Source organism: Dendronephthya gigantea, unplaced genomic scaffold (assembly GCF_004324835.1).
Source record: "Dendronephthya gigantea isolate DGI-Jeju-01 unplaced genomic scaffold, DenGig_1.0 000240F, whole genome shotgun sequence".
In the NCBI taxonomy this organism is placed as follows: Eukaryota; Metazoa; Cnidaria; class Anthozoa; order Malacalcyonacea; family Nephtheidae; genus Dendronephthya; species Dendronephthya gigantea.
The window spans coordinates 168,672-183,871 of record NW_021163250.1 but is presented as its reverse complement, the minus strand read 5'-3'; the positions used below and the strand labels follow the sequence as shown (position 1 = coordinate 183,871).

Genomic DNA, 15,200 nt, shown 5'->3' with positions numbered 1-15,200 from the left:
CGCTGCTGTTTTCTCCCAGCACATCATCTTCCCGAAGAACAACATCGGCAGAAAGAAACAAAAAGACGACTAAGAAACGACCATGGACAGTGCAGTTTTTGTGCCTTGCAGATAAATACACTTCGAAAGTCCCATCGGCATCCGAAAAGCAGATCCTATATAAAGCTGGTTTGGGTGTTAAGAAAATTAAATTAGACCTCGATGACGATGAAGAAAAAGTAAAAAATAAGGTTACATCTGATGCTAAAGACGACCTGACTCAAACCGTGATGGGCTTTCCACAGTTGCGTTCTGCTGCAACCTCGTACCCAGGGTCTTTACTCGTGGGGAGAAAAGACCCTGGTTGCCGCTGGTCACGTGGCACCCAGATTCTGGGTGCTAAATTGAAATTTTCCTGTGGGAGGGGTGGGAGAGGAGCGTACGTTTGTTATCGGAAAATTTTCCTCGTAGTATTGTGTTTTGTCCTTCGCAAAAAGAAAAAATATACATAGTTCACGCTTGAAGATTTTGTGTTATTGCAATTCAATAACACTGCCATGGCCTCAGAAGAATGGAGTATTAAGTTACATGTTAATCATGGAATTAGATCAAATTTCAAAAGAATACTCATTCAGTTTTCGCCAATGGCTAGTAAAGGCACGCCAAAAAAGTACTACAAGAATCCATCTAAATCGTCGGTCAATATCTCGCGCTGCAGACTCTGTAATTCTGTTGGTGATCCGAGGCATTGTAAAGGTTTGTTTCGGGACTCTAACGTCGCGATTTTACGTGACGTTGAGACTATTTTCGGCGATAAGTTGCCACAAAGTAGCAACCTTCCGCACTTGATCTGTCGGCCATGTGAGAGAAGACTAAAAACTGCTATACTGTTAAAGAAAACAATTTACGAAACGCAGCAACAACTACAAGAAGAAATCCGTGCCAAACGTTGTGTTGAGATATCGCCGTCGGTCGATAAACCAGCACCCAAAGTTCGAGCAACTGGGATTACGCGTCGACGCAGTATTGATTTTGACATCGCTACCTCTGAAAGCGCAAGTCCTACAACATTACCTTCACAAGTAAGTGTTCTTTATTTTGCGTGTAATGCTGTTTAATTCTAGTATTTTGATATTTTTCTTGTAGAATATTTAGCGCTATTAATGAGGCGTGATATTCACAAATGATTAATATTTAATCATGGTCATGAATAATAAGATCTATATTTGGTTCATACTTCATAGTAATTTTAATTTATAGTGAAATGTTTCGAAATTGATATCTTTTAAAATATATTCTAATTTGCCTATTTAAAGGAAGGTGAATTATTGGATTTGGCTAAGGCAAATCAAGAATTGATTGAGGTTGCCAGAAGAAGTGAACCATCTGTTCTCAGGCAAATATCCTATGATGGTATGTCAGATGAGGGTTGGATGTCGGAAGTGTTAGAAGAGATGGCAACCAGATGTCCAGTTGTGAACAAAATACTGCTATCTCTGATAGAAAGCAGCATCTATCCGGGGAAGAAGAATCCTGGCATCTGCTTAATTTATGGCATCATAATGTTCTTAAGATGCCATGAATTGAGTAGAATTCAGAGAATAAACTCGGTTTTGTTGGTACAAGGTCAAGCATCTGTTAATGTAAGTCATTACATTTTCATGCCCAAGTAATTTTTTGTGTTGTTAAATATGTTATGAAATATAAAGTAATCTAAATACTTAATTAAGCCCTCTGATTAAAACTATCCATATTGGAGCCACATCAACAGTATGAAAAATTGCTATGAGACAATGAATTCTGCTTAACTGCTGTAAATAAAATTGCTTAGGCTTCTAGCTTTAGGCAGTTGCCAGGCAGTTAAATCAATTTTGTGCATGTGTGGCCAAATGAACGAGATCACCAATGCACTGATAGGATATGCCATATGCATGGTTAGGATTTACAAGTGTTTAGTAAATAAAGGGTTTTTAGCATATGTAGTCAGGTAATACTGAAATTATTTTACACACAGGCTCATCATGTCCTTCATTGTACTGTAACACTAACAGCTGACTTAACTAAATATTACCATTCAATTCTGTTTGTGTATTTAGAACCAAAAATTCTGAATTTGCATTCTTATTGAATGCTGTACCTGTTTTAGAATGATTGACAACTGATCTTGTAGCCTTGTATGTGATTCCTGATTCTTTTGTACCTTCTCCCCAGAATTCAACATTTGTTTTTTTGATCATCTGTTATTTAGTGTATTGCCAAATTGAATAAATATGGGCTATGTCTTGAGCCCACCAAAAAGTACAAGATCCTTGACGATGTTGGAAAACATTTACTTGACCGTGCCACAGAGCTAGTGAAGTCTGGTTACAAGTTTGTCTACGTATTAGACAATATCGACTGGGAAGAAAAAGCACATGATATGAGGCAGGATATTCAAAACCGTAGCGTTCATGCAGTTGCTTCCAGTATTGTCTTTAATCGAGTACCAGACCAAGGCTTTTCTGACTCTGGTCCACAGCAGGATCTCAGGAAAATCAATGCCAGGGATGTGGTGGCTGTAAATGATTCAGAGCTAAAAGAGATACGAAGTCGGTACCAGGTCATCATTGCCAAAATTTTGTTTGAACATTTACCATCCTTCGCCATGTTTCAACCATTTACCCCTCAAACCACCAAATGTGTTTATTCCAAAGAATTATCCGAAAAATCTGAGGTTGTCACAATGCCAGTACTTATGAAAGATGAAAAGAAATACTCGGACTGTGTTGATGTTTTGGACCAACTTGAGAAGTGGACTCGTGAAATATATTCATCAGCTGGACTGTGTGCACCAGAGCCTGAAGAAAACTGTGAAAGTACACCTGCAATTGGAACAACATCAAGACCTGATCAACCTGCCTCACATGTCCCACCAGCTGCATCTGAGAGTGATCCATTGCATGGTGTGAAAGTACCATGCTTTGGAGATCAACTCACCCGTGTTAGATTTGCTGGGGCAAAAGATTTACGTGCTGGGTGCCATTCAGCCAAGCAGAGGTTGGATCATCTCTATCCCTTTTGCATTGTTGACTGGCATACGAAGAGAAGTTATCTTAAGGTATTGTAGTGTATAATTGTCTACTCCTATAAATTATTTTGCGCCTGTAGTTTTATTTGCACCCATGATTTACACTGGTCTCTGCAAAATTAATGTATCAACACTGGTACTGCAATTGGGTAGATTGTGTCGAATACTAAACAGGTATGTCCTTGGAATATTTGTCTTCTAATATTTCATTTACTGCTTTTCAGACTGTTTTTAAGAAATTATATCTCAATTCTGGAAGGGAAAAGGGTACACTTCGCTTCTTCAGGGAAAAGCTAAACAGGAGAAATGTTACAGCTGATGTCAAACACTATGAGGATTGTGAGCAGCTGTTTTTCAGTGTTGGTAAGTGTTTTGTTATCGAAGCCCTTTTGGAGTTTTTCCAAATGGGTGATGCAAAACACAAGCCAACAGCAAACGGTCCTCATAGTGTTTATGTTCTCAGTGAAGAGTACCAGAAGAGCTACCTCAACAATACCCTGGACAAATTCCTCAATGAGTATGTTTTTGTTGGTGATGATGAGACTGTGGCAACTGATGATGAGACTACGTTATCTGGTGATGATGAGACGACTGATGGTGTTTGGGCCTACAGTATAAACATCTTGAAGTCATTCCTTCTGCTGGCAGATATAAAGGATGCTGTTGCAACAGGTAATGGTGAGTACCTGTGTGTGTTAAGAAAGCAGCTGTTACAACATTTCTTTTCCACTTCTGGTTTTAATGAGTTTGCAATTGAAATGTTCATCAATATTTTGCAAACCAAAGTCCTCTTATCAGAAGCTGAAGCCCATAGATGCAAATGGGCTGCTACTGTTAATTGGAAAGGTGGGAATGGAAAGAACATTGAAATTGATCTATTTCAAGAGAACCGCAACTGCGAGATGAAAAAACTGATTCGTTCTATGGGGGCTAACAAAACTGAAAAGGCAATCGAAAGGGCAAGCAAAGCATCAGGAGGAGTTTCGAAAATTGTGGAGGCATTCGAAGGTCAGGTGAATATTCGACCAAAGTCATCAGGCCACACACACAAGTCGTCAGCTGATGATGAACAACTGATAGGGAAAGATTTGAGGGCATTAAGACCATTTAGGAAGGAAGAGGGTAGGATGTTTGAGACATTTGGAAATATCTCGTGTGATCCACTACACTCATTCAATGAAGAAAAATTCAAGGAATGGATTGACAGGCATAAGAACAACATTCTCATGCATTACCCAGTGTTTGATGACAGAGAACAATCAACTGAATGATTAATTTTAAAATAAAAACATTATAATAGCACTTGTGCAGTGTTTTCTTTTATGCTATTGTCTTTACCTGCAACACTTACGTGATGCAATATATTTGCTTTACACCAAAATGAGGTTTAGTGATGAAGACAATAACATAAGGGAAAACCTGCAGAAGTACTATTGCTATATTTGGGGGAAATTATTTGAGACTGAACCATTTGAAACCCATCACCTCCTAATACAATTTAACTACCCATATCACAATTTAACCATGGTACACATATGCCAGATTGATATACTCATTGGCACTGGCACTGTTCTGTTGTTGAGTGATATATTCTACCAGTAAAATACTAAAGTAAGGTCTGTCTGGGTGCATTGGGACTCAGTGGTTTCACTGGATTCATTAGTGTGTAAATAGACTTATATGTATTATGCCATATATTAAACTTTGTTACATATAAGATAATTTAATTTAATACTTTTAGTATATACAGTTGTTGTCAAAAAGGTTGTATATATATATACAGCCGCTGTCATTAATGTTGTCCAAATCAGGTATATCAATATACCTGTCATGTGACTTATTGGTATGCACCAACTCGAGTGTGCTTGCTATGTAAATATATCTGCTATGCGGGTGCTTCATACATTTACATATCAAGCACACTCGAGTTGGTGCATACCAATAAGTCGAACAAAAGTTACGCATATCGTCTTGCATATCAACTCTATTCTTACCAATATCTCTGTTATTGTAATATAGGCTAGCTGTTGATGGCTTGCCATCCCTTCCAGCACGCCCAGTCTCTTGAAAATATGCCTTGACTGAATATGGAGGTCCAACATGAATCACCTGACGTATATTAGGTATGTCCACACCCATTCCAATGGCAACAGTTGCAAAAACCACCCGAATAATACTTCTTTTTGAGCAAAGCTGTTTCAAAATCTCTTCTTTCATTTGGTCAGTTTGTGGTGCATGGAACTGAGCAAACAACCTATTTGATGGGGTTGGTTTAGCACCTGGAGGGTAATACTGTTGGGGACCAAGAATATGCTCAAACAATTTATATGCAAATCCACATATCTTTAAGGGTGTATACACAATTGTTAAAGGATATTGATTCTTTTCTTGGAGAAGACCAATTGCAATTGGCTCCAAAATAGACTTGACAGCATCAATGTCTTGTCCAGATCGAAATATTTTACTGTAAAAAATATTTTTCCTATCTGGATTGGCAACAATAGAAATGCAATTTTTCAATCCAAGTGAGTCCTGAATAGCCTTCATGTCCATCCTATTAGCTGTTGCAGTCATGGCAAGACATGGGACATCTGGGAACAATGCACATAATACTCCCAGTTTTCCGTAATCTTTCCTAAAGTCTTTCCCCCTACAGTACGAAACAAAAATGTCATAGAATTTGTTTAGTGAAGCATCCATTTTTTTCCAGATGGCTACCCAAATTTTACACATGGTATACTAGAAAATCTGTTTACTAATATTGGAATTTTCATTTTTCAAAATACTAACCATTCCACTATACAATGAGCCTCGTCTACGACAATAGCAACAACATTCTCTTGGTAGATATTGCTCAGCAATAATTCCCGTCCATATTTACTGGAAATCAAAGTCTCTGGATGCGCAAAAACAATGTTATAAGCTCCAACACGTAAATTGTTCTCTTCGCACAGACTGAAATCGACATCTACATCATCGTTCATATATTCCTCGTCAGAATCAAGTTCCCGACTTCTCGGCTCTTTCACATTCAAAACGGACGCTCGGATTCCACTCGTACTTAAGCGAGATATTTGGTCACTCGTCAAGGAATTAAGAGGCGATACAACGATGACTATTGAATCTATCTGTTCCGTTGAAATACTCGATTTCGAACTAGAACCGCGCAATTTATGTTTCGCGAACAACAGTACAGGCGTAAGATGGAAGATCAGAGATTTTCCATATCCCGTTGGTAAAACGCACATAACATCCTTTTGCAAGTAAATACTCTCAAGACAGATAACTTGCTTTGGTTTTAAGGTAATTTTTTTATATAAACTATTTAAAACCGCAAATTCCAAGCACGAGAAAAAGGCAATGTATTCCAACATGGCGACGACAGCAGAAATGACAGCTAACAAGTGGAAGCATGTAATATGATACTTTCTCCACACCCCCTGAGGCGATGCAATTTTTATAGGCCACGTGACCAGCGGCAACCAGGGTCTTTTCTCCCCACGAGTAAAGACCCTGGGTACGAGGTTGGTTCTGCTGGTGGTTTTGAAATGATGTTATGCATGCCCAACTGCAGGGATCTATCTGTCATCAACTCATCGTGGTCAGCAAGCGACCTCAAAGCTTCCCTAGGCGGTGGACAAGCTAAAATTTATCTAAGGCCTATTCAACAATCACTTTCAACAACACCTGTTGGTAAAGATACCAATATTTCTTCTATTAAAGAAACGTGCAACCTTTGCCAACAAGAGTTCTTGGTTAAAGATTTGCGAAGTCACATATGGCTTTGCTCAACTAAATTAATCAATGACAGTCCTGATGACAATGCTGGCAATAGTACCAGTGGTAACAGTGGTGAGTTAAGTGTAAACCCTGTGAGAAATGCTGATGAGGACTCTGGCACTAGTACTAGTTATGAGCCGATTGAGAGCCATGTGAGAAGTGATCCTGCTTCAGAGGCTGACCTCAATTCAAGAACAAGAGAACAGCAAGGTTCCTTCAATGCCAATGACCATTCTCAGAGAGAGGAAATCATCATAGATGATAATGATGAGAACATAATGGTGACACACCATGAAACAGAAGAAAGCAGGCAAGATGTTGGAGGTAATGTTGATGGTATATTTGGTAGCAATCATTCTTTAGAAGATGCTGTTGAGTCAACTTTAAAATATTGTGAGCAACATGAAGTTGTCAACCCCGTCGAGATTTTGAGATCCCTCCAGCTCAATGTGGTCTATGGTAGAGCTCTTGATGTACAGGATCCTTCAACCGTATGCGAAGGGGAAACCAATTTTATTTTGGTTGACAGAGATAACCTACTGGAGACTGCTTTTGATGAAATTAGCAGTATCACTGACCTGAGGAGAACATTAGAAGTTCAGTTTTATAATGAGGTATTGAATGATTATTATGCATATTGATTACTACGCATATTTATAATATTAAAACTGAAATGGTACTAGGGATATTCTCATGTTCATGTCATTGTCATATAGGTTGCTGCAGACTATGGTGGCCCCAGAAAAGAATTTTTTAGGTTGATTCTCCGTCAAATAAAGGAAACATATTTTGACCATGGGTTAAGAGAAATGCTTTCTGATAAATATTTGCCTGTTGGAATAGTCTTGGGTAAGTAGTGACATGAGTTTGAAACATGTGCACAATATAGTAGATAGTGATTATGATAGGTTCAAGACTTCAAGTCATGCCTCAGGGGCCATGCCTGCAATTTATCACACACAATTTTTTTAGTTGGTGTGTAGGTTCTGCTGTAGGTTCATATAAGAAAATTTTTTGATTTACTATGATTACAGTATGTTAGCTCTTTTATCAGGGTTCTAAAATTATTAAACATAATTATAAGACAGGTTCTGAAATTAAATGAGAAAGTGTTGGTCCTTTAAAAGTAATGATCCAAGTAGAGCATGTTTACTATTCTCATAAAAATATAATTTAGTGCTGTACCATCTCTATATATAATATTAAAATCCTGACATTATTCTTTGTTGTTTATAGGCCTTAGCATTCTCCAAAATGGAAAAATGCCAAATTTTATATCAGAGGAAATAATCCAGTGTATATTTTCTAAGGATAATCCATCGTCCCCTTGTGTACTCCAATTACGTGAAGGCCTCAAGAAACTTGGGATATATCAGGTAAAATTTTGCAGACATTCAAGTCAAAATCTTGTTAAATACCTATAATTTATGTACATGGAAGTATATTCTTACACTGTAGATTGGATGTCGACTAGCAGTATTTCTGAATCTTTTAAGACCAGGACCAGCACAACCATTGACTTTCAGGAAGGTTGTATGGTTACTTCAACCAAACTTTAGTGAAGCTGGTTCAAATGCCCGAAAATTTGAAAACGAAGTATATGCCCAACTCACCAAATATCTTAGAGAAGCTTCAAGTAAGAAAATAGTAAACCGCCTATAATCAAAGACAAAAATTTAATTTGGTCAACGGTGGTATATCTATAATTCTGACTCGTGTTATTTTTCTTTGTATTTGCAGGCGGAAGACGAAATGGTGTAATGTTGAGTGATGTGTTACAGTTTGTCACAGGGGCTGATGATGAACCAGTATTGGGATTTGCAATGCGTCCGACGATAAGAATTCAAAATGGCAGCCAGACCGCCTAAGCGATTCAAGTCATGTAAACTTCGAGTGCGCTCAGTTTCGACGAGTGGCAGGACAACTACCAGGAAAATCACCCTGAAGAAATCAAATTCCTCTGATTCCTCTAAATTAGAGTCAAATTCAGCGCCATCACGTACGAAAGAACAAGATATTCGGCCTGAATTTGATAGCAATGACCTGTGTGATAATATCAGTGATAATATGGAACAAAGCACTTGCGTAAGAGATTATCAGACCCGACGAGAAAAAGAATACGAAGGCTGGCAAGAGATTCGGGAGTTGCTTTTAGATGGTCGAATTGAAGAAGAAGAGTTTCTTAGCGAAGAAAAATGTGTTAAGTGCAGAGTAGCTGAGGTTACAATTCGTTGTAACGAATGTGGACATAACACATATTTTTGTGAGAGTTGTGCAAACAGCACTCATGATACCTGCAACTACTTCCACGTGTTAGAGAAGTTCAAGGTATTTACGCAATCGCATAAATATTTCATAATTAATGAAAAGGATGCTTTACTCATTATCAATACAGAACAAATCATAGAGATGGTTATTGGATATTTGATTTTGAAAAATTCACCCTAATATTAAACCTCAGATTACTTTTTTATTATTTCCGAAAGGAGTTATTTTATTTGTTATAATGCAGGTGAAAGAGGAAAAATACCTTGAATAATTCCTGTTATTACTGTAATATAAAAGTTAATTGTATATATACTATTAAATGTTGCATTTTTATTTCATTCATTCCTAGGATGGTTTAATTCTGCCATATTTCCCAAACCACAATGTACTTGCAGGGAGACATCAAACACACTGTCCAGGAGCTGTTTCAAGGAATGTTATTTGCATAGATCAATATGGTATGTTTATAGGCCATGAATCAAGTTATTGAACCTTCAGAAAATATTACTTCATGGTACATGTATTTATTACATAAATGCCTGTGGTGGAAAGGTTGGGTTTACTGCCTATTGGCCAATAATTGCTGTTTTGTTTGCTTTGGGCTTCTATGTGTGTTCTTAATTCTTAGGTAGACAACATCAGAAGAGAATCCTATTTTGTGATTGTGAGAAGGATGCAGTCACATTAATAAGATTAAAGCTGTGGCCAGGCAGTGCTTCTCGCCCTTCCTTAGCATTTCATCTGAGATTAATGGAGTTGGCAGAGACTTTACTACTTGAGTGTCATGTATCCCTTCGAAAATTTTGTGATGTATTGGGAATATTAACAAAGTCTTCACCTTTACCATTATGGGTAGGTCTACATGTATTTTTTAGTATAAGAATGTCTACCTCAAATTTCTATTAACTTTTTGAAACATGTTTTATTGTTATGTGAAATGCATTGTTCAATACAGATTTCTTGACTGTCTGTGAAGCACCATGTAAATAATTTGTATGAATGTATGAAAAAACATTTTTGTCTAAATGGTTTAAGTTCCCAAGCTTGCTTTGGTTCTGTAGACCATCGGGCATATTGTACCGTATATATATTTTTTATTTATTTTATATAGTGTTCCCATATATTTTCCCTCTTTAGTGGAGAAGCTATTGTGTACATGAAAAGTAAACAGAATATTGTGTACAGTAACAGTTAAATGAGGTGAAGCTTAATTATGTGTATAAATTCAATTTATTGTAGGTTAAGAACATGTACTCAACTCTGAATAGTGATTCATTTGATGAATTTCGGTATGTGATTTCCCAAACATTTATATATTGCTATTGTGTTGCTGACAGTAGATGTCTACCATGAATGTCCCCCTGTAGTACTCATTTGTGCAAGCACAGATTGTGTTAATCTAAATTTTTGGCAGGTACCATCAGCATTTGTTGAGAAGTAGATACCCCATGGTAAAGCAACACATCAGTTGTCAGGGACAAAATCTATGTCCTCTTTGCCCCAAGGTACAAATACGGTACTATAGAATTGTCTATGTATGTGTCAGTGAGTATGAATACTGTACATTTGTATGTAACAGCTAGGCAAGATAAAAGTTTGAACACTGTTCAAAACGAAGCGAAATAAAGTTCTTTTTCTTTCCATCTTATTTTAACAGGCCAATGAAGCTGGAACATTGATTGAATCAATGGACGCTTGCTTTGGTCTTGTGAGAAAGAAGTCCTCTGGTAAAGCATCCTTCGCACCTAGGCACCCATGCACAATGTTTTTTGATCAAGAAAAAGTTGACAACTTTGTTGAGAGTTACACATTGAAGGCAGAGCAAGCAAAAACTGTAAGTGACAAAATTATCCTCATTATCAAAAAATCGACCATATGTACCAATGATAGACTCTTTCTCAAAATTGCCTTAAATTTAAAAGTGAAACTGGATGCGGGATTCATCCATGTACATGTACTGGTGCGATAGCGCCTACCTCCAGGGGCTGGTTGTATAAAAAGGTAGTTAACTTTTAACCATAGTTAGTTGCAGAATTAGCCAATCAGAATAATGCATTATGCCTTTTATTCGCCCATTTTCTGATTAACTACAATTTACACTGTAACTACCTAAAATGTAATTAAGAGTTTTATACAACCCACCCAAGAAGAATACCCTGTTATTATGAAATTTTTGTATTGAACACTTTAAAATTGATGTACCTTTCCTTTTTGTGGTGAATTTTAGGATTGCAATGAATTTAAAGCTGGGGAGGTGAACAACATGTTAAGGTCCAAAGGCAGGAACAAATTATATGATGTGAAAGGTGTTTTTGGTCGTGTCTGCCGACATGATTATCCTAAAGCATTTATGGATATAAAGCATGGGGAAAGGTAAGTATTGCATGATGTATTGCACTCTAAAGTGATGTTTTGCACCCTAAAGTGGTATATTGCACCCTAAATCTCTCCACGTGATGGACAGGGTTCGTGTACTTAATTTGGACCTCCTTAGTACTGCGCATTAGGATAATCTCAAATATGCACTGAATATGTATATGAGTATTGTGTGGACGATGCAGTATCCCAAAGCTTGTTGCACTGCTAGTAATTATGCGTCATTTTTCTACAGAATTGCGTATTCAGTTTTCAGCATTCAACATCTGCTGGACAATTCTAACGAAAATTGTACAATAAAGGTCATGTATGACATTGCATGTACTTTGAATGCACATTTGAAGGTTAGTGAGGAAACTATACGTGACGTCTGTGTTTCAAAAGTTCGTCTATTTGTCCTGCTTGTGTATGACACTATTAGGCTCACGTCAATTCGAAAAACCATTTAGCTACAATGCTTTTTGTCATTTTTTTAGAAAAATGAAAGACAAGATTTACTAGAAAAGGTCACTTTTGCAATTCCCATTTTTCACTGCTACGGACACAAGTCAACATGCCAGGTACGTGTATTTACATTTCAAATGGTGTGTTGCCTACTTCAGCGAGAAGATAGCCATCTAAAAAGTGTCACGTAGATGTGTTTCCGCTTCTAGATACAGTATAGCCCTAGAAGACAATTGGGATATGGGTTGACAGATGGTGAAGGGGTAGAGAGGCTCTGGTCATTTCTTCGGAGGTTCTCTGCAATGACCAAAGAAATGAACACTGGTCGGCGCATTGATCTATTGACTGATGCATTGCTGCATTACTCCACTCGTCAACGTCAACAGTTTGGTAAAGCTTTTGTTAATTAATTGTTTCATCTATGTAAAATTACCAAATAGAAAGCTCACAACTGTGTATTTCTGAGTTACTGTATGGCAATGTTTTGGTAATGTCTTATCACGTCTACAGTACATACGTACACAGACACACTCTACAGTATACTTATATATGTTTCCTCTGCTAAACACCACACAGTGGCGTTGAGAAACTAACCTTGCACAACATGAACATATTAATATGTTCTCCCCTCTCGTCTTTGATGACAGTACAGTATTTCAATTACATACCTGTAATTGTAAATCTAGATCCGGCGCTGTTTGCGGTCAGCTGCTGTACACTTGCGCTTACTGGTTTGAAGTTTACACTTCTGCAAGTTGTTTCATAGATTTTAGAGCGCTAGAGCATTTTCAGCAGCATGAAGAACTGAAGGTATAACTGTAATAATCAAATTGTTATACAGGATCTGCACTGGCAGGGAAGCTGAAAAGGGTTCCAGAACTGATGTCCAATACACTGTCTCAAACTCAGGAGCTTTTTTCAAGGCTAGATGTTTCGTATGACCCAGAAATAATAGAAGTATGGATCAAGGAAGAGGAGAAATTAATTAATGAAAAGAATGGTGTGTTGGTAATACTGTATGCATGTTTACAAAAAAGTCTATGAACTTCTGCTCTCTCATATAGATTAACAATTTTCATAGGAAAACGGAAACCCGAACTGACGTGGCAACATAATTATGTACAGCATTTATTGGAGCTTTATCAGCTGAGGTAAAGTTGAGCGTAATTACATACACTGTATACTGACGGGTATATATTCTAGTAAAACAGCATGCGAACGCGTTGGTTTCTTCTTCTGAAAATCAGTTGAAACATCTTTTGAGAGGGCTCGTAGCTCTAGCCCAGTTAGCTAGTTCAAGAATGCACTGGAAACATTATGTGGTCATATATAACGGGTTCTTTAATTAATACAATTTTCAACTAGCAAAATATCAAAAAGGTCACAGCCTTACATCAACAAGTATGCGTCCTTTTTCGTTTTTATAGGGTGCAGATTGCATGCGCCAAGGAGAGTGACCAAACGTATTTCACAGATATTGTGAAAAAGAGCAAGAGGTAAGACACCTATAATTTATCTAGTTTTTCCTGTTAGTAGATGCAAAGTTACACGATTAGAGTCATAGAGACCACCCGTAATATTGCCTATTTATTCGTGTTTGTAAACCGTTGTAGATATAAGTACAGAAATATCTTATATCACCTATTTCTAGAGTTGTGAAACTCGTAGAAAACACCGAGCGAAGACATAGGGTTTTAAAAAGATGGAAACCTGGTGAGAGGAAATTTAACGCTGCAGCCTTGTCGTTGGAGATGAGCAGAAACGAGGCCGTCATAGAGTCAACTTATGCCTTAGCAAATGAGAGAATGTTCTTGATCTCATTGAAGAAGAAGTACGCAGGTAATAATTGGTAAATAGATACATTTAAAGCACACATTTCTATATAATACAGTAAACATTGACTTTTGTGTACTGTATTTGGTTCCCTACCAGATTGCATTTTGCCTTTTTCCAGTTTCTTCTATATCAGCATGGCTTTTTGTGAGAGTAATCTTTGGAGTAAACTATTATTATACTATATATATTTATATTTCTTGGTGTCTCTTATCCATAGATGGGCAAGCAATAGTTATCAAACTTTCCAAGCAAATCACGCAGAGGACTAATGCTATTAAAACTGCTTTGGGAAAATACAATGCATCGCTGAAGTCTTTGGAAGATTGGATCGAGGAACTGCCGAAAGAAATCGATTTTGATGAGGCGAAAGATCCAGGATCGCAGCTTTACAATGATTTTAAGTCCCCGGCCGGTCAAAACCAAGATACTGTGCCGTTTACAGTCAAACGATCTGCAATTGATTTGCACAACTTCCTACAGAGATGCAAGGAAGAGCAAGAACTTCTTAAAATTGAGAGTGAAAGGCTAATCAATTATTACCTAAACGAAAGGCAAGAACTGGAGTCGTATGGTCGCGAACATAGTGAACCTCAAACCAAATTAATGAGAGGAGCTGTAGCATGTTTTAACAAAGAAATAGTTAACCTTGATAACACTCTGTACTCACTATCATATTTGCTAGCTGATCACTTGACAGAAGCAAGCAAACAAAAGCTGCCAACTGTGAAAGTAGAAGCGGAGCACTCGTTATCTCCGTTACATGCGTATGATTTTGGCGAGAACGCATCGCTAGATGAAACCAGTTCAGTTGGCGATGAGAGTGACTTTGCGTTAAATCTTCAATCATCAGACGAGGACTCGGAGAGTGAACATTAGTTGTTGATTGTAAATATTTAGTTCCATGGTGCAACTATTGTACTTTTATGAATATAACTATAATAAACTTTTGCCCACCAAGACTGACCGGGTATTTTTTCCAATTTGCTACTGCAGCACGATGCATTGTCACCAATGTAGTGCATGATTACATCATCTCTCATAGTTTCATAGGCATTTTTGTAGAGTAGTGCTAAAGCGATTTTATAATGAAACGTCCTTATATTCAATTAAATTCGATAAGCAATTTTTATAGTATACATATTTCATACCCTATATTTTCTAATATTTTCACAAATATACGTCATTTGGTTAAAAATGGGGTGTGTTTTCGCGAAATATTACACAAAAACAACATTCTACCACACATTTCCGAAATTTACCCCTGATTTTCTAATATTTACGTTAAATACGTCATTTGCATGCATGGATAAAAATAGGGTGGTTTATTGTTGAAATAGGGTGTGTTTTCACGATATATTACACATCTACAACATTCCTACCACACACCTCCAAAATTCACCCTACATTTTCTATTATTTCTTCAAAAATACATTTTTTAGTTGAATTAAGG

The 15,200-nt window shown here is 37.3% G+C and overlaps 3 protein-coding genes across 3 annotated transcripts; 2 read left to right on the top strand and 1 right to left on the bottom strand.

The window, feature by feature from the left end:
* The first annotated feature begins 249 nt into the window (after positions 1-249).
* Positions 250-4,808, top strand: LOC114540545. Its single transcript, XM_028560663.1, has 4 exons — positions 250-1,061; positions 1,296-1,622; positions 2,228-3,076; positions 3,271-4,808. Exons 1-4 carry the CDS (start codon positions 537-539, stop codon positions 4,315-4,317), a joined length of 2,748 nt encoding a protein of 915 aa, XP_028416464.1. The 5' UTR covers positions 250-536; the 3' UTR covers positions 4,318-4,808.
* On the bottom strand, positions 4,784-7,470 carry LOC114540542 (ATP-dependent DNA helicase RecQ-like). Its single transcript, XM_028560661.1, has 2 exons — positions 5,837-7,470; positions 4,784-5,696 (listed from the first exon to the last, which is right to left on the bottom strand). Exons 1-2 carry the CDS (start codon positions 6,418-6,420, stop codon positions 4,784-4,786), a joined length of 1,497 nt encoding a protein of 498 aa, XP_028416462.1. The 5' UTR covers positions 6,421-7,470.
* Positions 7,471-8,586: 1,116 nt separating this feature from the next.
* On the top strand, positions 8,587-14,690 carry LOC114540544. Its single transcript, XM_028560662.1, has 15 exons — positions 8,587-9,154; positions 9,444-9,552; positions 9,723-9,946; positions 10,334-10,383; positions 10,509-10,599; positions 10,752-10,928; positions 11,322-11,467; positions 11,706-11,814; positions 11,947-12,030; positions 12,124-12,304; positions 12,756-12,914; positions 12,996-13,065; positions 13,342-13,410; positions 13,566-13,753; positions 13,968-14,690. Exons 1-15 carry the CDS (start codon positions 8,675-8,677, stop codon positions 14,624-14,626), a joined length of 2,796 nt encoding a protein of 931 aa, XP_028416463.1. The 5' UTR covers positions 8,587-8,674; the 3' UTR covers positions 14,627-14,690.
* The last annotated feature ends 510 nt before the right edge of the window (positions 14,691-15,200 follow it).

Bases quoted from the DNA above. Each gene is read 5' to 3' on its own strand.
- LOC114540545 (XM_028560663.1), top strand. From the start codon at position 537: ATGGCCTCAGAAGAATGGAGTATTAAGTTACATGTTAATCATGGAATT. The intron at 1,623-2,227 runs GTAAGTCATTAC...TCTGTTATTTAG, and splicing joins AAGGTCAAGCATCTGTTAAT to TGTATTGCCAAATTGAATAA. The intron at 3,077-3,270 runs GTATTGTAGTGT...ACTGCTTTTCAG, and splicing joins CGAAGAGAAGTTATCTTAAG to ACTGTTTTTAAGAAATTATA.
- LOC114540542 (XM_028560661.1), bottom strand. From the start codon at position 6,420: ATGTTGGAATACATTGCCTTTTTCTCGTGCTTGGAATTTGCGGTTTTA. The intron at 5,697-5,836 runs GTTAGTATTTTG...TTCGTACTGTAG, and splicing joins GCTCATTGTATAGTGGAATG to GGGGAAAGACTTTAGGAAAG.
- LOC114540544 (XM_028560662.1), top strand. From the start codon at position 8,675: ATGGCAGCCAGACCGCCTAAGCGATTCAAGTCATGTAAACTTCGAGTG. The intron at 9,553-9,722 runs GTATGTTTATAG...CTTAATTCTTAG, and splicing joins TATTTGCATAGATCAATATG to GTAGACAACATCAGAAGAGA. The intron at 12,305-12,755 runs GTAAAGCTTTTG...ATTGTTATACAG, and splicing joins TCGTCAACGTCAACAGTTTG to GATCTGCACTGGCAGGGAAG.